We start from the raw sequence: 23,045 nt of genomic DNA, 5'->3' as shown, positions 1-23,045 counted from the left end.
GGTGAATCTTATGATCGCCAACCAGAGCAAACTTTCATACCCTAAAGTCAACAAGTCCGCAGTGTCTGGGTTTGACTTGACACTGTGACACTACCAAAACAGAAGGCACAGGGTTAGTGCTGTCTGGGTCTGTGTCCAGAAATATCTCATGATTCCAACCTCCGGTTTACCAGTATAAATAATGAATAATACCAGAGATTTCTGTGGGATTTAATTAGTGCAAGCAATAACCAAACATATTTAAGAGACTACACGCTGGTTAGAAAGCTTGGGAAAAGTCGGGAAAAGAAGTAAAGCTGTTTGGATTACTAGAATTGTATAATTATATTCTTTCAAGTATTCTTTTGGAAGCAAAACTTTCCTAGAATACCTATTATTTTTAGACATTTATTTATTTTTAAACTGTTGGTCTTTAAGATATTTTTGCTGGAAGTTGTTAGTATATATATTCAGTCTTTCCTGGACTGTAGAAAAGTTAAACTTCTTTTTTTTTTCCCCCCAAATCCTGAAATTTCTCTAAGCTAAAAGACAGTGTTTCTAAGGATTGGCAAAATCCCTAATGGCTCTGACTGCCCTTAGGAGCCTTTTAGGCTTTAATTCTGTAACCCTTGGACATATCCCCTGCATGTGAGGCTGAGGAGGACTGGATATGAGGTGGAGGAAGACGTGATCCATATGCTGTTTGTGGGACATGGCTTTGGGAACTGGGATGGTGGGTTTGGGGAGTATGGGGTTATTGGTAGATAGGCTGTAGAGGAGCCCATGCAGGGCTCTTGACATTCCAGGTAACCACAGCCACCCAAGTCCTGAAGAATAAAACACTTTTGGAGTCTAAAGGTTTATTCGATTTTTAGACAAGAGAAGCCAAACTAAAGCCTCCAAACTAGGAAGATTTCCAGGAAGAAAAAAGAAAGACCTTCCCTCAAACTAACTACCAAAGTTCCAAACCGTATAAAAATCTCAGCTCTCCGAAGTGGTTTGGTGAAACTGTCTGAAGCGAAAACCTACTGTATGTTTGCCCTATGTGAACTGTTTCATGGGTTTCTTTACCTTCAGGGGAAATGGGTCAGGGTGGGGTGGGGGAAAAGGATCACCACTGGGTTCAGCGTAATTTGATTTTCCATATGAGAGCCCCATCACACAAAAAGAGCTGCTCTACTTCAGGGTGTGCTGGTCTCTCCCCTGGCTTTCTGGCAAGAAGCTGAATGACTTTCATGTTTATAATAAACGGGTTTTTTATCCAGTTGTTTTTCTTCAACAGTACCATTCAAAACCTCAGATAAAATCTTCCAGAAATGCCATGAGTCCTGAGATGGATGTCAAAATGGCTGCCAGGACCTGATATCTCCTGGCCCAAAGGACAGGCTTTGTTTTGGAGTTCAGACACAGGAACACAAGCCAGAACCCCAATCTCTCCAGGCGATCACAGGATATAAACTGCTGCCCGAAAGCAAGCTCCGGAGAACTTCAGTAACCTCCAGGAAAGTGCTGAGGTTAGGGAGACTAGAGCAGCCAAGGAAGACATGAGGAGTCTGCTGGCACTCCTGATCGTGACTCTGGCCCTGGCAGCACTCTGCTGTTGTGAGAAAGGTAAGGGGATGTCTTCCCGGGAAGGCTCTTGGGAGCGCCGCTCAACCCTGCAGCTTGCCGCCAGCCTCCCTTTGGTCTGGGAGAGATGACCAGCTTCGGGGGGAGGAGGTGCACCGCTGGTCATTGCACAACTTCAGATCTCTGTCCGAGAGACAAAGTCATGGATGAGAGAGGGCTTGGGGATAGAGAGCCTCATCTCTTGCTGGGCACTTTCTTCCACTGGTCAAACGCCACCCCTGGCCAATTGCACCATTGAATTGCAGCAGAGAATTCAAACATTTTAATATGTTTAAGTATTAAACCAGTTTAGCATTTAGGTGAACTGGCAAAGGTATGCTGGATGCTCACTTTTGAGTAAGAGGGTTAAGCTGCAGGCAGATTTGTGTCCACCCCAGGGAGAGGGATTTTATGCCTGCCAGTCCTGGAGTGCTGTAGGATCACAGAGATAGGCACTGAGCCAAGCCTTCACCTGCAGGGAAATGTGGGATGCGGAGAACTTCTGGAGGAAAAAAGCCTCCTATTGGTGGTTAAAAAAAAGGGAGTTGTCCCATTGAAATAAGAGCACATCACATTTGAAGGTGATTTAGCGATGGTGACTTCATGATGAAGAGATAGTAATGTAGTGGCAGCTCTGTAGCTGATGAAGAGAGAGGGAAGGGGGGAAAGATCAGAAAAACAAGTGTTCTCCCTTTACAGCAGGAAAAGAGAAGCTGAGCAGGAAAGAGCTCTGTCTTTTCCTGTATTATCTCATTCAGAGTTAAATTTTTTTCAGTCCTTGGCATGAGATATGTCATGATTCAATACTGTCAAATATATTTTGTTTGATCAGTGTTTTCCTTCTGTCAGTCTTTTTCTCATTTTTTCACTCTTGAGTATATATCTGCTTTTTTTTAGTCATTATTATGTTCCAGAATGCTTAATGGCCTTGGAGTAACTTCTGATTTTCTTTTTTTAAATCCAAGGAATGTATACATTGCTTAAAAATAGAACTACACAGAACCCTTTTCACACAACGTTTTGTTTAAGCACAGCTGGGGTCTTTTTGGTCTCTAGAGTCCTCTTTCTATCCATAAATACACTTACGCCAAATACCTGGTGACTTGGGTAGAACTGACACTGTTGCAAAAAACTATGGTGAAATAGTGGAAGAAAAAAATTGTGAAATAGGGCAGTGTGGGAGAGCCAAGATTAGGAGACCTTTCATTTCTCTTAGATGACGCTTTCCTTGAGTGTTTGCAGGGAGCATTAAGGCTGAACACAGAAATACAGTGTGTAAATTCCTCTTGGGAGGGCTGGTGAGCCAGGTACCTCAATCCTGAGCCAGAAAGCTGTGAGGACAGAGTTGTTCCTAATTTTTGGCCCTATTTCTCTTCCCTATCAATGGCTTGTGATTTCTCCCCAGAGTTAAGGAAACCTCTCTTTCCAAAGATAGAGGAGATGCTCAGCTATCTTCAGGTTCTGTCCAAATTTGGGGTTTTGCTCAAATGGTCCCCTAGCTCTAGCTGTCCCTGCTCTTAGCAAGGGTGGGGAGGGAGAAGGAGGAAGGTCTTCCTCCAGCTTCCACAGTGGTTATATGTTTATTGTGTCATTTAATCTGGCTCAGAGGAAGTTGAAATTAAACAAATCCAGGCATAACGTTTGAATTTTGCTGTGGTGGAGAAGTCTATCTCTAAATGGTGGGTGTTAATAAAACCCTTTTTGGGAGGAACAGACCTTCTGGGAAAGTGGGGGGAGCTGGACCCAGCCAGTAGGCAGAGGGATTCAGTTACAGAGTGGAGCAGAGGAGGAGGACTCACAAGCAAACTCCTTTCTGTCTGTCTGTCTTCCAGATCCCAAAGACCCCTCAGGATCTCCCAGCGCTGCCAGTGAGTATATCATTGTGACGGATGCTCAGCTCCATTCTCTTCCATCTGCCTCCTTTCTCCCCTTTGCTAGGTTCAAGGGGACAACAAGAACCATGCTGAGTCCTTCTAGCTGCTCCCTTTTTGCTCCCTCAGCGCTGCAGTCGCTGAGGTGCAGCAGCACCTGCAGCAAACAGAGGGGCTGCCTTTCACAGCCATGGGGGCAGGAGACACCAGGGAGATCAACCTCCCTGCACCGGCAGCCTAGCATTGCCCCAGGTGTACTAGTGCCATAGCCTGCATCTCCACAACCCCTGAGCAGCCCCCAGGCAAGACATGAGTCCTGCAGGCTGTTATCAGCTGGATGCATCTGCCTGCTGTGAAACAGGGTGATATGGGTGGAGCAACATGGCCAGTCTCCCTGCTTCTCTGAGCTGGCCTCAGAGACCTATCCAAAGTGACTGCTGCGTCCCTAGACTGTTAAGAGAGCAGAACCTGACTGGTCTTTTGTGTCTGCTGAGCAGTCAGTCTGGTGTGCAGGATCACAGAGCAGAAAGGTTTGGTGCCACACGGCAACAGGCTGTGACATCCCTGCCAAATCCCACAACCTGGAGAGCCTGAAAGCAAGCACCTTCCTTGGCTGCTCCTGAGGGCTGCAGTCCCTCCTGTCAGGTTGCCTGGGACATGGGGATTTGCACACCTTGGGATGTCCACAGCTTTTGCAGCAAGCTGATCCTGGCAGAAATCTGTATGGACAATCCCTTTCGTTCTCCCCTCTCTCTCCTTTCTCACACCTTAAAGGATAATATTGCTGCTGAGAAGCATGAAAGCTGGTATTTCTCCGGTGAGCCAATACAAACACAGATTGGGAAAGAGAAAAAAAATGAAGAGAGTGTTCAGGGAAAGGTGGTGATTTCTGACAACTCATTAACTGGCAGTTTCTGTGTAGCTGGTATTTTGATCCAGACTAAACCCCAGCTTGCTAGAGGGGGTGCACCTCCCACCTGCCAAACAGAAACACAGTCAAACACCCCACGATGATGAGGGAAGGGCACAAATCCCATTGCCTCCCCACAGGCAGAGGTCTTAGAAACTCCTTTCCCCCAGTGACAGTGACAGTTTCCCAGTTTCCCTGCTGAAACATGTATTGGTGTGCAGCTGCCTGTGTTGCTGCTGTGCCGGCATCTGTGCACACCTCTGCTAGTGTGGGTCCATCCCATGGAACAAGGCTGTGCTGTGCTGTGCTGAGCCCTGGCTGGGGATGGGGAGCAAAGTGGCTCTACCTGCTGTTTGTGGGGTGCTCCACAGCACCCTGGTGTTTGCCCAACCACAAATCCAAGGGAGCAAATAAGCAACTGCGCTGACACGGTGTGTTAATGGAAACCAGGGGCCAATGCTGTCATGGGAGAAACACCTCTCATGTTCTCCAAGTCCTGAATACCAGGATGTTCGCACCTCCTGGGTGTATTTCTCCCTGGGTGATGTTTACCATCATTGTTTTATACCCTTCACCTTTCATGGAATTCTGCACATGTGAGCATTGGTATTTCCGTGTGCTGCCTGTTGCTTATGGCTCATTAGAGGCATTTTTAAGGCCTGGTGGCTGGTATCCCACATCACTCTCGGTCTAAGTCAAAATATAGAAAGGAAACCAAAACTCTGAACTTAAGTGGGCTAGGGAGAGAGGGTGCCATTCCTTTCATTTTCTCTTTATTCATATTTTATGCTGTCATGACTTCGCCTTCTGCACATTTGCTGTGGACTTAGATCATGCTGTGTGATAAGGGAATGGAGTTTATGACAGAAAATGCCCTTGCTCCATGTAGATGTGCAGGTTGGAGTGAGGACGGAGCCCAGCTGTTGGGCTTTGAGTGGACAGTGGGGTGGGGAGAGATGAATGGGCAATTAGGACAGTTCATGGCAGTTATTTGCTAGTAAAGAGAGCAGACCATCCATTTTCAGAGGTTAGACTGGTCTCTGTTTTTCATAGACCATGGCCCTGCATCTCTAATCTGCTGTGTCCTCTCTTGGTAGGCATCAAGATTAAAAAAGAAGTTGCCAATGCCTTTGTGAAGAGGCAGAAGAGATCCAGCCTGTATGAATGGTAACAACTCATGAGTCAGGCGGAGAGCTGGACTCTGGACCTGTTCTGAAGAGGGGGTGGGAAGCCAACAGGACATGACAAGGCATTAATTTGTTCTACATCTATGTTATTACCTTCATGTGTTGAAACAAAAAGGCTGTAGGAAACACTTATTGATAGATAAATGGTTCTTTTTTCATAAATATCCTTTTGAGAGCTCATAGCTGGACTCTGATATTTCTCCCAGGGAAGAAGACAGTACTAGCTGTCTGGGCTAGCCATGGGGACACTAGGATACAAGTTAGAAGTTGCTCTAACCTGCAGGGTCATCAGAGCCAGTTTCCAGGATAATGAGCATCACAAAGCCTTGGTCATTGCCTCTGGCTCCCTACAAAGGAAGCACAGCTCTGTTGCAGGAATGAGGCTAGATCAGAATGGCTGTTCTTTCTGAAGCTGTAGATCCTACATCCATTTGTGCACAAAGATTTGTAGAAATCCTAGCTATAAACATTTGGAGAAATTTGAGGTCATCGAAGAATGTTCTTCACATATTTCCTGGAAGAGGTTGTTAAGCCACTGTCTCATGTAGGCCTGTGCAAAAAGAATTTTTATTCAATCTGTCTTTGGACCAGAAGGATAATGTTTTTTAGATAATAGAAGATTGGGAGGCCCCATCTCTGGAAGAGAGGATCAGAGTATTGTAGCAGAGGAACAGGCTGATGTTGAAACCTGCAGTGATTAAAAACAAGATGAAATTCAGTAGTAGCAACTGTACTGACTGTACTGAGTACCCCCTTACAGGTGGGGCATCGTAACAGTAGCTTCTGCTGTAGGCATTAATCAGGAAGGACTCAGTTAGGCAGACAGCTCAGGGGATTATTTGATCACAAGGTACGGTTAGTCTGGAAATATGGGTGCAACAAATGGAATTCAAGGGTGCTGCAGGGTATATCCAATACAGAAATAAAGTAACAATTAATGAGATACTGGTGGGACTTCTCCTGTAGCATTGTGTACAGTCATCAGGAAAGATTAACCAAACCTGGAACAGGAGTTGAGAAGGGCATCCAGAGTGTATAGCTGAGAGTAAAAGATTTGGGCTTGCTTAGCATGGCAAAAGAAAAGCTGAGTGGGGATAGTGTTGCTGTCAACAGCAGAAGTGAGGATGATTAGAGGAAACTCCTTAAGCTAAAGGAAAATAGTCGCTAGCAGGAAAGTGAGCAGAAACTGGGAGCAAATAAAGGTAAGCAGGTAATAATTAATTAATTAATTGATTAACTAACAACACCACCACCACAAAAGATTCCTGGGTAGTTGTGGAATGAGGTTGGGGACAAAAAAACCCCAACACTAACTGCTTCTGAGGTCTCCTTTGATGATAAAACCTCAAGAGTAATTGCTTTAAGTTGAGTTCCGTTCCAGCTTTTCCCAGCATTAATCAAGTAGTCTATCCCCATGTAAGTAGATGTTTAACTTACCATGAGAAGTTTCCTGTTGGGACACCCTGGGGAATCACTCTTCTCATGTTAGTGTCATGGGTGTGAAACCTCTCCAACTGCATCAACTGAATCTGCAGAATGGCATCTCTCTCTCTGTCTACTCCAGGTACTATGAGCATTACAGAAGTCCAATGGAGCAGATGCATGAGCGCTGTGAAAACTACCCCCCCTGTGACTATCTCTCTCACCAAAGAGCATTTTCCATGGCCTACAACCGTTTATTTGGCAGATAGTAAGCACGGGACCGTCACTTCATTCATTTTGCTTGGGACCACTCTGAACACCCCAGGAGAAAGAAGGTTGTAGGTGGGAAGGAGGGAAGAAAAACTTCTCGACTGGGGCCTTCTTCCATTGTCTCCCTAGCCAGCTGGAACGCCAAGGAAATAATTATCCCACTTGTTGAGCTTGCGTTAGCTTTCTTCCTTTCATCAAAAATGTTTCTCTTCAGTCATCTTTTGTAGTATTTTGAGCTTCACCAGAAATGATTGAGAAGACTCTGTCTTACCTCCTTCCATTTGAATCCCCATGATGCAGTAGGTGAAAAAACTGTGATTCCTCTCAAGAAAATCAATGTATGCCTTAGAAACATAACAAGACCTTTTTTCCTCTTCTACAAAGTGCTGGAGGATTATAGAAGGAGAATGTCACAACGTGTGTAAATGTGATGGATCTGATCCTGGGATGCTCACTGGGAAGAAGGCAGAACGGCTGCCTCCTGGTACAATGACTGGGAAAGTTCAGTATTTTCAGGTAGTATAATCACCCTAAATATGTGCCAGTGTAGCATCATTTTGTAAAGTAGAAGTGTGGAAATACTATTACATAGCCAGAAATCAGGTTCTGGTACACTCTTCTGATTATTCTGTCACAAAATTTGCCTGTATAGCAACAACAGATAAATCCCAAAAGGTGTGTTTAAGGAGTCCTTTTAGATGAGCCCTTCCATTTGTATGCTGCATTCAGTGACTGTCTGTAAAAAGTATCTTGGAACAATTGGTTTCTGGTGAAACTGAATATACCCAAGCAGAACAAAAAAACCACCTGTTCCTCTCTGATGCTTTAACATTTATGCTTGAAAGAAAAAGTGTCTAAACAGCTCCAAAAAAAGCAAAGGAAAAAAAAAGCAATAAACTTTATGAAATAAACAAAACCAAAATTGGTTCAAGGATGGATTGAAGTTGGGTCAGCACTTGGTTTATTCAAGGCAACTTGTATCTCTCATATATATATATAAAAAAAATGTGTGTATTTATATACATATCCTCTTCCCTCTGCACTACTTCATTCTGTCCTCTGGTATGAATATTATACCTTAGCAACTTTCTGCACAGCCTCCCTTGATGTGCTCTGTCAGCTTTCTTTCCCTGAGAGGTAGATGGCAGATCCCATCTCCAAGGACAGGGACTGCTGACCCTCAGGAGACTGAGAAAGACTGAATCTCTCTGGTTGCATGTAAGCTGGTGCAGCCATCCCCAGCTGCTGACTGCAATAAATACTGCTTATGTAAAGCAGGTTGGTGTGCTGCTTCTCTCTGTTCCTCTGTACAGCCTTTATCTGCAGCTAGGGATGCCTAGAAGATAAAGCCTGCTCATATGAATCCTGAAGAGCAGGATCCAGGTGCGTGAGGCTTCCTTCTCCCCTCCTGTGCCCCAGTGTGAATCAAAAGTGACTACATTGAAATTCAAGTCACGATCCCGGTACACCGTGACAGTGAGGAGAGGAGGGCCAGGCTTTTCCTGATTCACCATCTACTGAGTTCAGCATTTCTCTGAAAGACCTTGCCCTGAAGTAAGGACACAGGATAAATCCACAGAGATGGCTGCCAGTGTGAGTGTGAGCATCTCTTGTTTGGCAAGCTGCTATGACTTGCACCACCTATGCTGACCTTGGCCAAGGAAAAGACAGTTAATAAGTACCTCTGCCTGTCTTGGTCAAACACCTGGGACTGGTTCCCCTATTGGCATAAACTGATGAGGCTTCACTGCTCAGAGCAAAACTCTCCTCTGAATGCCATCTAGTAAAAATGAACAAAGTCCTCATTGAAAGCAGGGAAAATCTTGCTGGGAAAAATTCTAGAGATTAGTGAAATCCTAATATTTGCTGTACTAACAAGTTAGGGGTTTTGTTGTTGTTGTACGGTTCTGTTCGCACAAAAAGAAAATCAAGCTTCCTGTCTGTATTTGCATCTTTCTGTTAGTTTTATATTTTTCTCTCCCTTTCAGTAAATATTTTTTTCAGGGAAGTTGCACACGAAGGCCTCAATCATGTCATCTGCACTGTGCCACCAGATCTCTGTATGGGCTGAAGTCAGTACGACCTTTGGGGATCTGAGTGCACAAATCACGTTACAAATTTACTGCTGGAATGGAGGAACTCGATTTTTGCCCGGTTAATGTCAATTTAAGTACCACTGCAAATCCTCTGCTGCCATCTTATGGCCACTGTATTTATTGTATTTAATAATACACTACGTTGCTTTTGAAGTGTTTGAAAATGCAAATCCAGTGGGCTTTCTTCCTCATTCACTTCATACTACAACATACACTAAGAGGTCAGAAAGGAAAAATAGGGACATAATCTGCACTGGATTATATGACATTTTAGTGGGGTTGTTTATCCCAATTGTCAAGTTCCCACTGGAGCCTGTCACAGTTTAGCTCCTTTTTATCTCTACATGAACAGGAGAGGAGATGCCTCTGAATAAATTCACAAGCCCTTCTGTGGACTCACTTTTAGCAGTCGAAGAACCACTTTCTGAAATACAGCCCAAGATGACAGAGCAATTCCAAGAAGGAGAAGTAGATAGGCTGCATTTATCACTTTGCACCATCCTTCATGCCATCATCTCGTATCACCAGTGGCTGCAGATATTGTCAGCAGCATCAGCTGATGCAGTGTTATAGATCACTTTGAAAGCAACCCAGTATGAGACCTTTATGTCATCTCTCACCCTCTTTCAGCAATATTTGGCAAATGCTCTCTGTCCACAGAATCCAAGCAGCTGCATAAACGCCTCTTTTTCTCAGGGAATCACACCATGTCTGCAGGTGACCCCCTCACCCAGCCTATCACTAGCAGGCAATGGAAAATGGACTTCACTTCTCTGTAGTCAGAACAAGGCCCTAACATGCCCCCTTGGCTCTTTTTCCATGCACAAGAGTTATCAGAGGCCATGGGGCTTCGCAGGTGAGAAACTCACTGCCGTTATTTGGAAGGGTGACTGGAAAGCAGCTGCTAGAGAGGGGTTAGTCTCAGTACAGAATCTGTATTTACACACTCGTTTTGAGTGTACCCAATGTAAACAGTTCAACAAGGTGCCACTCTGCAGTGGTGTAAGGGTAGGATTGGCAGCATGTTATTAGAAACCAGGGGGAGCTAAGGAGAAGGACAGTTACGTTATCTCTGCTTCCAGATGGGATCCCAACCTACCCTGCATTTCTGTCTTGGCTTTATCAGAGCTTTGCACTTCTTTAAAAGGGCTTTTTAAGCTCTTGACCAGGGAGTGCTCTCCATCTCTTCCTGACACTTCACTCTTCAGGAGACAACTGCCTTAGACTTCTCCAAGCCAGTGTTTTCTTCATTTTTGCAAGAACAAGAAAACCAAATATCTTGGAATTAAGAGAACTATCAAGGTGAAGGACATCTACACCAGTTGGAGTTGGTGCAATCAGACCCTTCCTTATGGATTGTGGGCACACTTCTACCAGTAAATTGGCTGTTTGATTTGATTAACAACCTCTGAATTGCTGTAAGAATCTGGTGAATGATCTTTGGTTGAAGAATTGTCACCAAAACCTGAGTGCAAATTACAAACTGCAGAATTTTCCAGTTCAAGAAAAAAGGGAAAGAAACAGATGTAAATTACCTCTACTTGAGCTCAATGTTCTTTACAGTGTCTTGGGTGGACTCTAGGATGCCAGTGCTGCTGGCCAGCCTTCTGTTGCTGATCTCCTTGCAAAGGCTGGTAAGAGGGGGTAAACATTGTTCTTTATTTGAAATGGTGAAATTGCTCATCCTACTGAAATAAAGTTTTTTTTTTTCCTTTTGAAACATGTTCTTTAAGGAGCTCTGGGTTCAGCTTGAACTCTTCTGCTTTCAGTTGCTCTGTCCCATTTCTTACCTGTCCTAATTCCTTTTAACTACTTGGTTGGAAATTTTCTCTCGTTCGGAGCCAGATGGTTTCCCAGGGTGTGTTTGTCAGTAGATCTCATGGATTTTTCCTCTCCTTTTCCAGCCTGTCTCTGTTGAGGCTCTGACAAAAGCAGTGTATTGTTGGATAGGACAGAAACAATATTGCTCTATTATTTGTGACTGCCTTTTAGCTTTCTCTCAAAGCAACTATGGTATCATGGAGAAATAAACTGAATCCCTGTATAGTTTATGGGTCAGTGTAACTTCAGAGGTTAATAAAGGCATCAATCTGGTTATGTGTCTAGGTTGAATATCTGAGATGAAGTGAATATCTACTTGCAGAATTCAACTAACTATCAACTGACTACAGTACTTGACTAGTCTACTAGGAGATCGAAAAGCAAAAAGAACGTCATAACTCACAGCATTTCTTAGGTCTTATTACACAAGGTTTTTATTAACTAGAAATGCTAGAAACAGATAATTAGTGTGCCATTTCATAGACAGGATATATTAGAGCTTATTTTCCTGTTATAGCACCCATTTGTGTAAATCCCTACTCATGTTTTTAATGTTTATTTACATGACAAGCCCAGCTGGCCTCACTAAGACAAACTGGATGAATGAAAATTTTGGCCCAGTGCTACTAGATTGTAGTACTGAACATTGTTCTCTGGAGCCAAAACATGTCCGAGAGGTATGACAAGAGAGGAAGAAGAAATTCACCCCGAGATGTGTTCAGGCTGCACTGCCTCAAGCACATTGTTTTGCTTATTCTTTCTCTTTAATAAAACCATTTACTAATCATGAGCAGAATATTGAAATAAATGGACCATGGGTCTGTCCTGTAGGCTCTATACCCTCAGTCTCTGAAGGGGAAACTCTCCTGAAGTTTTAATGCTACTGATCCACATGAAATAAGAACTCTGGCATCCTGGCTGGCATTTGCCTGAGGTGGTGCTTGGACAATAACCTGAGGTTGCTCAGGAAGGGCATGTCAAAGATGCCTACCTGCTGTGCTTGCTCTGCCAATAATGACAAAGAGGCAAGAAGAGGGTAGGGAAAAACCTGGCTTGCATCCATAGAGAGACACAAAAAATTCACATTTCTGATGCTAATCTTCATTTGCTTTTTTGTTGCAGGCTGTGTCCCACCTCATGATGGATATGGCGCTGCATTCCTTTGATGACCAGTATCTGGGGTGCAGAGAGCAGATGATGGAAGAACTGGAGCGAGGAGACTATTTCCAAAAGGAAATAGCTGCTAACAAGGACTATTTGAGTCTCTGGAGGAAAGCTCAGGAAGCTTTCTTAAAGAGCCCTGTAGGTCTCCTGAGAGAGATGCATGAGAGCCATGCCATAGTCCTCATGGCTTACACCATGAACTCTTCCCTGCACTCTCAGCTGAACTGGGCCACATCTACAGCAGGAAGCTCTCCAGAGTACTACAGACACAACTACAGTTTCAAATATTTTCACTTTTACCTAACGACTGCTATCCAGATAATGAAGCAGTGGCAGAGCAGCAAGGAGAGCATGGGGAAACGTAAGTGCTACCGGGTGTACAGGGGTGTGAAAGACTTACATATTGAGGCCGTGATAGGCAGCAGGGTGCGATTTGGCCGTTTCACCTCCACCTCCCGCCTCTGGAATGAAGCCCAGAAGTTTGGGAATGAAACTTTGTTCATGGTGACAACTTGCCTGGGAGCAGCTGTGCAAGGCTTTTCTTACTACACATCTGAGAAGGAAGTCCTCATTCCCCCTTACGAGATGTTCCTTGTCAAAAGCTTCTCTTGGACACAGCATGGTAGCCAGCTGCAGCTGCATTCTGTGGGGAACTACAGCAAGTACCACTGCCAGCTCGTGGAAGGTATTGTATATAGCCTTTCATGCAGAGGGGACTCAGGACAGTCCGGTCTCTAGTACCCCCAGCAGCCCTCACCAGCTGCACCTACATGGGGCCACACTCAAGGCCAAATCTGTAGCTTGCCTGCTGTGTTTGCCTACAAGAGGCACATGACCCAGTTTTCATCTGTTTGTCGTGAAACCTGGGAGCACCCCACAGCTCACTAAAGATGAATCCACCTGATACACAGCAGGTCTTGGAGTTCTTTGCAGCCTCCATTTATCCCATCTGCCATTGCAAGGATGTCATAGGACACAAGCATGTGGGTCCCCAGCATTCCTACTGCAAGGGCAGATGAGATCCACAGGCAGCTTGAATTCAGATATTTATTCTGGTGGCTTGCAAGGCTGCTACACTTCAAGCCTCAGGACAAAGCTATTGCTGCTTTAGTCGTGTTCTCTCTCCTGCAGCAGAAGGGATGAAAGGTATCCTTTGGCAAAGCACACACTGTGAGTGTCCTGGCTACAGAGATAACTATTCTGTGCTGGAAGACCTCATTGGGCCTGTTCCACAGCCCTGTCCTTCTGTGAGTCCACCACCAATACAGGACTCTTGCTTTTGTCTCCGTGAGCAATAGTGTGTCAATGCAACCTTTGAGCACAAAATAATCATTCAGGAATGAGAGTTTGTGCCTGGACCTAAGCCAAAGCAGTAGGTAGACTTGAGGAGATGGCTATTCTGGGCAAAGGCTGTGTTAGCAAGTGTAGGAAGCTTTAGGCAGCCAAAAGAGGTCTAAATGACTGTTCACTTGACTTTCTTTCAGCTTCAAGAAGCAAGAACAGTGGTTCCACTGCCCTCGCCTCTGCTGTTCTTCCTAGTGTAGTTGGAGTTTTCATGTGCTTGGCCCACAATGACTGATTCTCTGGCTGCATCCAGATATATACACTTGAATAGCAGGCAAGAAGAATTCATAGGAAATCAGACTCTGGAGTTCCTGTTGTTACAGAAGGTTCACCTCTCCCTTTGCTTTCAGCTGCAGCTCTCCAACTGAGACTGGAACATTCAGCCTAGTTCATCAAAACAGACATTCCCTGGACCCATTCAGGTAGGAGGGCAGTTATCTATGGCCTTTCTGAAGAGTAGGGCAGTGACACTCTTCACTGTAGGTAGCTTTTCCCTTAGGCATTCAAGAAAGACACACATGGACTTTGGACTCTGTACAGATCTCTTAGTAGCTTTATTTTTAGTGAGAGTGAGTCTGTCTGTGGGATGCAAAAGGCACCATGGTGATAAAGTCAAGTGGATAACTGTGCAGCCTTGCATATCTCCTTTGCGTGCAGGGTCCCAGGGGACAGTAAAGTCTGTGGCTGCTGCATAGCGGTCCTTCTCTTCTGCATGACCCCATGCACCAAAGCCATAGCTCTCATCTCAAGCTGACTGTCTGCATCTCACACATGGGGGACAGAAGCGAAAGTTGCCTTGAGACACGAACTTAGCAGCAGAGGATCACGAGACTTGTTGGGCTTGTCTTCAGCCTTCATGTTCGACTTTAGCATTTCTTCTGAAAAACTCAGGCAGATCCTGTGTTCATAACAGTCCTCTAGTGGCTAATGAATACATGCTGGTCATTTCACACTGAAATGAAGGGGAGCCTGTGGAGCCCACTGCTGTCTTCATGGGTGTTGGATGTGACTGAAATTCATTTACCTGCCTTCCTACTTCGCTGGTCTGCAATGTCTACTGCTGGAGGTTGAATCAACATCACAAATTGGAACTGGAATGTCTAATTTAGCTATAGACTCCTCTCACTTTTATGTGTTCATTTGGCACTTCTGGAGCCTTAGACACCCAAGCCAGAACAGCTGTGAAGTTCTCCCATCTCCAAAAAATAACAGTGTGGAAATGATAAACATTTTCTGCCTGCAATTCCCCTTTCCAACATGCCTTGCTTGCTTCTTCACCCCTGGTCCCTCACCCCCACTGACACTAGCCCTGGGCTGAGGCTACGGTCAGAGAGGTTATCTCACTGGTCCAAGGAGACTAGCCATGGTGATTTAACTTTGCAGTGTAGTGATCAAATAATTGAACTGAAACTCACTGATGCATTTCACAAATTACCCCAGCTTTCAGTCACTGCTGATCTTGGCAGGAAGCTGGAGTTCTGTATTCACCATCTCCTGTCCAAAACAGTAAGCAACAAGTAAGCTATCCAAACAAGATCTGAATATAAGGAGGACTGCACAAGTTGCTGATCAGCTGGTTAGTCAAAAGTAAGGACAGCCAAAAGCACCTGTGCGAACTGTTTGACTCTCAGAGCAGCTCCATATGAGCTCAGTGCTGCCATTCCCTTGGAAATCCTGTGGCAAGGAATGCAGAACTTGGGCACATGAGAAATATTAGCATTAGAAATGTAGGCATTTAAGGAATTTGGATGTCTTCAGGTTTTAGCAGATTCAATGGAGGAGTTTGAGGCACAGCATCTTGTGTATCAGATTTAGGTGTCTATAATGGCAGAGGCCATCTAATCATCTAAAACCTAGTAACATGTTCTGTGAAACTGAACTACTGCCCCTGAAATCCTGAGACATGCTTGCCTAGGCAGCTAAAACAGATTTAATACAGAACTATCTTACTATTAGCTTGTTTTCTATCTATATTTCACATTACTTTCTTGTTGTTCTTTGTTTACCAGTGATTTCAAATAATAAGTTGTCAGAACTTGATTTTGACCCCTAAATGCTCAAAGATACTAAGCCCAGATTTCAAAAAAGAATGAAAAGATTAGTAGCAGCTGCTGCAGATACCTCTTGTATGTGTGTTCAAACATGCTTAAACTCTTTCCTATGTGAGAATAACAAGAATCAAGATGGATTTCTGACACATCAGCACATTTATGTCTCTTGCTGCTTATCCGTTATCGCTGGAACGCAGGCTTCAACCATTTTAACAAAGGTTTGGAATCCTTCACAAGGTGGCTTCAGCACCTTGAAAGCTTCCTCTAAGTAGTCAGCTGCTATTTTCAGGCTTTTCTTTATGGATCTGTGTCCTCGAAGGATAGCCTGTAGGAAAACAAGAAGTGAAGAGGAGGAGGGTAGAGAGCGAAGCCTGAGCTGTTGTGATGTTCCACTCAAGGAGGAGCTGCCTTCTGTGGCACTTGGCGTCTCATTTTGTTGCAGCATCTTCACAATATCAGCATAGTCCATGAGAAGTTCTGATACTTGGAGGGATAAGGCAGGTGAACTCAATAACTGATGAATAGCAGACTCTACTGTGTCAGGGAAATTGTCATGTTTCAACATCACTGCAACGAGTACACCCATGATGCTTTCTACAACCCCCTTGTAATTCTCATAAAGTTCCTTTACTGCAGCGATCTTGTCCTGCAGGGAGGTGATGGGACCAGCAATCTTAGCATACAAACTGTGGCTGATGCTTTCCTGTACATCTTTGTCTTTTGTTTCCATGGTGGCTTGCATCTTTTTCAAAGCACTGACCAGGAGCTGCAGATTCTCTTTAATGCTGAAGTTTTCTTTTACTGACATGATGGGGAAGTTGGTGCCAAGATGAGCATTGAGGAGTCGGAATATTGTGTTGGTTGAAGAGACATAGATGTACACTAAGTCATGCAGATTCTGGCAGGCCCTGACCAGCCTTTCTTTATCACTCTTAAAACCAAGGCGGGCCAACATTTCTGGAGTGGGGTCTGACTCTGAAAAGCAAACACAGGAAATCCAGAAGACACAGGGGAATAAAACTGGATATATTTTCAGCTAGAATGTTACATTTCTGAAACCAATGTTACAAGTCCTTCAACCCTCTGCCTCTTCCTCCTTTCCCTTCCCATGGCAAAAGTGGTCTGAAATTGTGTGAAATAGCAAAATTGATTTTAGCCTCCACTGCTGTTCAGCCAGAGCTGGCTCTGGGGCTCCACACCACTTCTTCCACTCTCATGGCATCAGAGAAGAGGACCTGGCAAATTGCAGCAGAGAAGGGGGACAGACACTCCAGATGAAGTCCTTCCCTCAAACTTAATAGGTCTGAAAAATAGCTATTAGTCTTCCCTAAAGACTGGAGTAAAGTGGCAACAAAAACGCTTGCTTATTGTTTAAATGATTTTCTATCATGTTCCAAATGATAGAGACTCTAGAAGAGAAGAATTTGCATCCACTGGAAACCCTGAAGACCTGAAATCAGTTTCCAGCCTACAGAACGTGACACAGAGGCAGTTGCCAGCCTGATCAATTCAATTCAATCCAATATAGGAAGAAATATTTCAGGACTACACGGCATTCTCAGTTAATAACAGGAGTCACAACTAATTGACGATCGCAGAAATGTAATAGTTAAATCACTAGCGTTCTCTCTCAGCTCATCATCTCATGCCTACAGCTCTGAAAACAAAGACATTTTGGTACTCTGGCTCTGGGTTGAATACAATAGCTCAGCTTTCAGGGGAAAACAAGCTGGCAATTGCAGAGTACTCATTTTATGCTTGATCTTTTACTTTCATCTGAGAACTCAGTCATTCTCTACTGGGGAGGCAGCATTCATGACCAGAGCCTAGTGGGCAGCAGGTCCATCTTTCTAAGGATCAGAGCATGAAAGATGTCTAGCTTGGATGAAGGCAGAAGTACAAGCTTGTCTTGCTGGGACAGACAAAGCCTGTTTTCACTGTCTGTGGTATCTATTTTTCTATTTGTGTGGGACTGTTCAACTTTTCTTCCGTAATTCCTAGGTGTGCAAAACCAGTCATGGCAACAATTCATTATTTCAAGGAATAGCTGCAAGCATTAGTGTTTCTTGTTTATACTTATAAACAATAGAAATTTATGAATCCCAGTACAAAACCTAATCCTGTATCTGTATGAATGAAAAGTGCTGTCCTACATGTTTTACATTCTGAGAACAGTGAGTAATACCATGCCCTTTCAGCCATGGCTGTAGGTACCTGTGATGGTACCTTTGTCGTAGGCAGGGGGATTCATGCTGTACCTATTCTCTCCAGGAACAGAAGGCCTTTGGAGGATCTAACAATTGGGAACTAACATTAAATAAACTGAAATCTGTTAAAATTGGAAGGAAGGGGAAAGGAGGAAGAAAATGAGATGAATCTGGGTAAACATCACACAATAGAATTAATGACAAGCAGGCAGGCAACAGGACCCAGCTGAAGCCCAGCCTCTGGATCCCTAACTCATCACATGCTGCTGGAAACCACCAGAGGAACACAGGGGAAAGAGGATGTAGTCACTGTCCCATACACATTTCAGCTGATTGCAGGAGCACTCAGACAAAATCAGGTAGGCAGTCTAAATGTTTAATTAGAAAAGCTTCTGGAGAAAATCTCCCTGGAGGTGGAGAAATAGTCAGAAATACGGAAATATATGTGGCCTGCCTAACTCTAGAAAGTAAATGTAAAAACTAGCAAAAGTGTTAATGTAAAAACTAGCAAAAGTGTTAATGTGAAGAGTAAAAGGTAATTTTAGCATTAGGAGACATAAAATCTAGAGCAGTTATAGGAACCTAAAATAATCATGCATAAAGAATAGATGCTAAGAGTCTCCTCCACACCTGTCTAGTATGTAAAATGTTTGTTGAAGTGCTATTCCTCTTAGAACACTTTGTCTTCTCAGTTTCTACAAATAAAGAAAACCAAATGACCTTTCAACAAAACATCACTGGAGTAGAAAGGATCTAAGATCACACTGAGTCAGAGAGCAAGCCAGCAACATCCCTGAGGCAGGACTGATACGAAATCATACCTTGCATTGACATGGCTTTATGTTTCCTGAAAATCACAAACCTTTACTGTGTATGTGCTTTGCTTCCTCCAGCTTGAAGAAAAAGAAGGATGTGTTAAAGATTTCATTCTCTTGACAGAGCTACAAGGTAAGTGGCTGACAGAAATGTACAGTACTGTGCAAAATATTGTAGAAAAAATTCTCTTCAGACTGGCTTGTATTTCAACACTGAGACTAGAAGTTGGCGAGGGGACTGTTGAAATCATTCTGTTTTTCTGCAGTGATCTTGTGGGGGAGGGTGCGTTTAGTAAAATACAGCTGGGTCAGTGTCAGATGATTTGCAGTTAGCAGATAATGCAAGAACTACAAAGGACCCAAACGACACAAAGGTATCTTTCTAAGAAGAAAAATGTAGCTAGTCCCCTACACATAAATATTTGTACCTATAACTGTGATATGTAGGCACTAACAGCAAGAAGAGGTTTATCTTGGAAAAATGTGAAGCACTGCATAAAAGTGGCCCAGATTTGCAATAAGAGGGCCGAGAACACAAAAGTACCAACAAAGAAACGAGTCATCCTGCTCATTCATAGTTTGCCCCTGTTGCAAAGTAAGACATATGCATTTCAGTCAAAATCATGCTAAAGCATTTTTACTTTGCAGCTGGTGATGGGTTAAAGAGAAGTGGCACGGAGTTGATTACAAAAGCTTAGTGATGAGGAGTAACTCCATGATCGCTGGTAGCTCAGTCACTTTGGACTCTGTATATTGACATGCAGGTAATAAAGAAAAATGTATTACATATGCCCTTTTGCTGGCAAACCAGCGACAGCTCAGAGAAGAACGGTGACCATAAGGATTAGACACAAGGGTTTGGGGGGGAGGAATCAAAGAAATTAAATTTTGTGCTCTGGTCTGTACAGTGATAAGGGAGGGCCAGATTCTGCTCAGTCATGTCATAGGAGCTTGGTGAGCACCTGCTGATATTAGCTCCACACAGGACACCCTGGGTATGGAGGGAGTGTGGCTGCACAATTGGGGCTCTCCCTGCAAGCTGGTGCGTGCTGCTCCAAGGCAGTCTGCCATCACAAACATCCTGCTGGAGTAGGTGCACCTCATGGTGCTTACACGGCATGCTGAACATCACGGGGCTGTCTGCGGCTCTAATGTTCACGAGTGAAAAAACAATGGGCAATCGCTTACAGCATTAGGGAGGTGAATAAACAATGAGAGAACAGGGGCTAAATATCAGAGAAGGAAATACAGTGGGAGATGTGTGTAAGGTGATATAGGTTAGGATGGGTTTATTATAGATAATTTTACTATTCTCTATGGATTCCCAAGTGTGAGTTTATTAGTATAAGCACAGAGTGCTTACATACTAACATTTTCTCTTGAATGTGAGGAGAAATAAGCTACACTGGCATAAAACACCCCTATGGTGATACAGACTGTGCCCACTCCCCCAGTCATCACAGTTATTTAAAAATCAGATGCCACTAACTGAAAAAAATAGGCTGATACAAAAGTGTGTCTAGAACAGGCCTTTCATTTCCACAGCTTATTTTAGATTTTGCTGATTAGATGAGATTGTTCTGTTTTTTAGTGAACTAGTTCAGCTTCTATCATCTTCAGTTTCCAAGGTGAAGAAGGACCCATGTTCATTTTACCAATCTGCTAATTACATATTTGTTAGCTACTTTTGTTGCTCTGAGTATGTCCGATGTCTCATAAAGTTCTTTTCCAATCATTTGGCTAAATATCCAAAACAAGAATTAAGATTTCTACATTTACAAGCTATGCCTTGGGGTTTGACTTGCTGAGTATAAAAAGAACCAGTGAGGCAGAGACAAAGGACATTTCACTACTCTTTAAGGGCTAGGGTTATGGGTGTTGAACAGAATAAGAGATTTATTTTCTCTATTGAAGTAGCCTATTTCTGAAGAATGGCGCTGAGTGACCTCCTTTACCCAGATAACCCCAAGAGACGGCAAGAATTGATCCATCTGCACCAGGAATTGCTTGACTGCATGTCCACAAATTTCCATGCAACAAACGAGCTGGCTGGGGTGCTGAATGAACACCTGGGCTGTACCATTACCCACATTCAGATGAGAGAGAGCAGCACTGTCAAGGAAAACTGTGACATCATCATTCAAGCGATGAGTGAGATTCAGCATCAGGTACAGAAGATTGATAGTGACATGAAGGAAAAGCTAGAGCCTGTACTGTACCAGAAGCTGTATGACATCAAAGAGCCCGAGTTGGAGAAAATTGCAATAGCCCATAAAGTTTTTTCCATTGTTCTTGGAGAAGCGACTTCAACAGCTGGGATGGTAGCTATCAAACTTCTTAGCTCCAATCTTATAACTCTCACTGTGAGCAAGCTTGTGAGTCTCCTTGCACAGATTGGGGCATCTGTTCTTGGAGGAATCAGCATCACCATTCTTGGGCTTGGCATTGAAATGATCCTCCACACCATCCTGGGAGCCGTGGAGAGGAATCAGCTTCTGGCAGCTGTGAGAAGCTACGAGAAGCACCTGGCTGAGTTTAAAGCAGCCTCAGAAAAGTACCAGTGTGCCATACGTGAAGTGACTTCTTTGGTGAGACAGCAGGTTCAGTGAATGAAGTCGGAGTTCTCTCTCCTGCAGCAGCTACGCCCGCAGAAGCCTTTTTGATTCATTATGGTGAATGAACTACTGATGACTTTTTTTCTTTTTAGTGGCAGCAGAGCAAGAGATGTGACAGATCAGTGAATTGGCACTGAAATATATTAATAGGGAACTGGCTTACAGGTGCTTCTGGGAGGCAACACTTCAAATACTTCGCACCTTTCCTTCAGCTATTTTATGGAATGCATTGTAGATAACCTTGAACTGTAATTCATACTAGTGACAATAATATTCACTGCTGGAGCAGTAGTGGTGAGAGGGTGTGTTTTTTCCCTTACTGTGTTTCTATATCAAAGATGACAACATGATGAGAGAAAAAAATTTCAACAAGCCAGTCCATGTCATTGTCTGGAGGGCTCATCAGGACAGCTGTGGTTGCTAAACTCTTAGTATGGATTAGTGCTAAATCTGATAGGCTGAATTCCCTGTTCATTGAACTGCTTACAAGGACTAGCTGAAGCATATTTAACTGCTATTTCCTGTCCCATCCCTGCCTAAGGAGCCAGCCAGAGATCTTCTTTAAATAAACTCTAATCCCGGTAGATTAGCAAGTAAGAGAAGCATGGGCCTACAGGCAAACACATATAGACTTGCCCCACAACTGAGAGAAACCGGCTGTAGTGTTCCAGGCATGCCTGGCTGTGAATAACCTCTTATGCTCAGTAATGCCCCACTCCTGCCAACCCACAGGTAAATATTTCCGTGCACAGTTGCTGCTCTGTTGATTGAAATGCGATTATGCGCACGTACAAGTGTCTGTAGGATTACAGCCCTATTAATGCACTAAATTTATTTTCACGTGCTTTACCCAGTCCCACCGATGTGGGACTGCCAAGAACGTGCTCAGATTCTACATTTCACAATATGCTTAGGACATTTCACAATGCCCTTGTTTTTCAGATTTTAAAAACAAAGCTGGAGGCAAGAACATGATTTGCAGTCTCTTGCTCTGATTTGCTGTGGTTTGCTTTTTTTGCTTTGATCTTTGGAAAACAAAAAAAAGGTAATTTAAGAATTAATAAAAATGTACCTGAATATCATAAGAGCTCTCTTTCCTGTACTTGGTTTGTTTTTTTTTGTTCTGTCTGAAAAACCAATCTTAAACCAAATCATGGAAAAAGATTAAAATCTTCATTATAGATGCAAATTATAAATTCTTTTTTATATCCGTGATAGACTAATCTAGTAGGATTGTGTATAGGCTCCTTTTTTAGTACCAGCTTCTCCCATACTAAAAGCATACTTGAATTCATACTTATTTATTAGTATTCAGTATTAGCAATATTAGAAATATTAGATAATTATATTAACTAGATCGTGCCTGTGAAAGTAAAGAGATGAGTGAGATTACAACAGGGAAGCTCTCCATTGGCTTCGTAACCCTTCCATTCTGGGTTTTGGTGTTTTGATTCCCCCCCACACTGTTCCCACTTTTAATCATCTTAGACTCCTCTTTGCTTTTGTGTTCAAAAGCCACTAGATGGCAATGCAGCTGTTGGCTCTCAAGCAGCTCTGCCAGCCATCAGGGAGAAAGCCCACGGTTCAGGAGCACCGATGGGTGCCAGGGACTGACAAACTGGGACCAGCACAAGCCTCAGACTGGGCGATGTGCATCAAGAGACGCAACTCAGAGGAGGCAAAAA

At 43.7% G+C, this 23,045-nt stretch overlaps 3 protein-coding genes across 4 annotated transcripts; all 3 read left to right on the top strand.

The window, feature by feature from the left end:
* Window positions 1-1,523: 1,523 nt before the first annotated feature.
* LOC127027151 (osteocalcin-like) lies at window positions 1,524-7,324 on the top strand. Its single transcript, XM_050912684.1, has 4 exons — window positions 1,524-1,590; window positions 3,420-3,455; window positions 5,466-5,535; window positions 7,120-7,324. The coding sequence occupies exons 1-4, from the start codon at window positions 1,524-1,526 to the stop codon at window positions 7,244-7,246; spliced, it is 300 nt and encodes a 99-aa protein (XP_050768641.1). The 3' UTR covers window positions 7,247-7,324.
* Window positions 7,325-10,585: 3,261 nt separating this feature from the next.
* ART4 (ADP-ribosyltransferase 4 (inactive) (Dombrock blood group)) lies at window positions 10,586-18,878 on the top strand. Of its 2 annotated transcripts, XM_050905241.1 has the most exons (4): window positions 10,586-10,977; window positions 12,287-13,013; window positions 14,023-14,094; window positions 18,824-18,878. In XM_050905241.1, the coding sequence occupies exons 1-3, from the start codon at window positions 10,894-10,896 to the stop codon at window positions 14,058-14,060; spliced, it is 849 nt and encodes a 282-aa protein (XP_050761198.1). In that variant the 5' UTR covers window positions 10,586-10,893; the 3' UTR covers window positions 14,061-14,094; window positions 18,824-18,878. The 2 variants fall into 2 exon arrangements, with proteins under 2 accessions (XP_050761198.1, XP_050761191.1); XM_050905234.1 differs by lacking the exon at window positions 18,824-18,878 and having other exon boundaries at window positions 13,813-15,230.
* A 1,787-nt stretch (window positions 18,879-20,665) lies between these two features.
* SMCO3 (single-pass membrane protein with coiled-coil domains 3) lies at window positions 20,666-22,447 on the top strand. The gene has a single exon (XM_050905254.1). The coding sequence runs from the start codon at window positions 20,677-20,679 to the stop codon at window positions 21,352-21,354; it is 678 nt and encodes a 225-aa protein (XP_050761211.1). The 5' UTR covers window positions 20,666-20,676; the 3' UTR covers window positions 21,355-22,447.
* The last annotated feature ends 598 nt before the right edge of the window (window positions 22,448-23,045 follow it).

Source organism: Gymnogyps californianus, chromosome 1, assembly GCF_018139145.2.
Source record: "Gymnogyps californianus isolate 813 chromosome 1, ASM1813914v2, whole genome shotgun sequence".
Classification (NCBI taxonomy): domain Eukaryota; kingdom Metazoa; phylum Chordata; class Aves; order Accipitriformes; family Cathartidae; genus Gymnogyps; species Gymnogyps californianus.
This window is presented reverse-complemented; position numbering and strand designations above follow the sequence as displayed.

Excerpts from the sequence above, each read along its gene's own strand:
- LOC127027151 (XM_050912684.1), top strand. The coding sequence starts at position 1,524 with ATGAGGAGTCTGCTGGCACTCCTGATCGTGACTCTGGCCCTGGCAGCA. Across the intron at positions 3,456-5,465 it reads AGGATCTCCCAGCGCTGCCA|GCATCAAGATTAAAAAAGAA; the intron begins GTGAGTATATCA and ends CTCTCTTGGTAG. Across the intron at positions 5,536-7,119 it reads AGATCCAGCCTGTATGAATG|GTACTATGAGCATTACAGAA; the intron begins GTAACAACTCAT and ends TGTCTACTCCAG.
- ART4 (XM_050905234.1), top strand. The coding sequence starts at position 10,894 with ATGTTCTTTACAGTGTCTTGGGTGGACTCTAGGATGCCAGTGCTGCTG. Across the intron at positions 10,978-12,286 it reads TGATCTCCTTGCAAAGGCTG|GCTGTGTCCCACCTCATGAT; the intron begins GTAAGAGGGGGT and ends TTTTTGTTGCAG. Across the intron at positions 13,014-13,812 it reads CCACTGCCAGCTCGTGGAAG|CTTCAAGAAGCAAGAACAGT; the intron begins GTATTGTATATA and ends ACTTTCTTTCAG.
- SMCO3 (XM_050905254.1), top strand. The coding sequence starts at position 20,677 with ATGGCGCTGAGTGACCTCCTTTACCCAGATAACCCCAAGAGACGGCAA.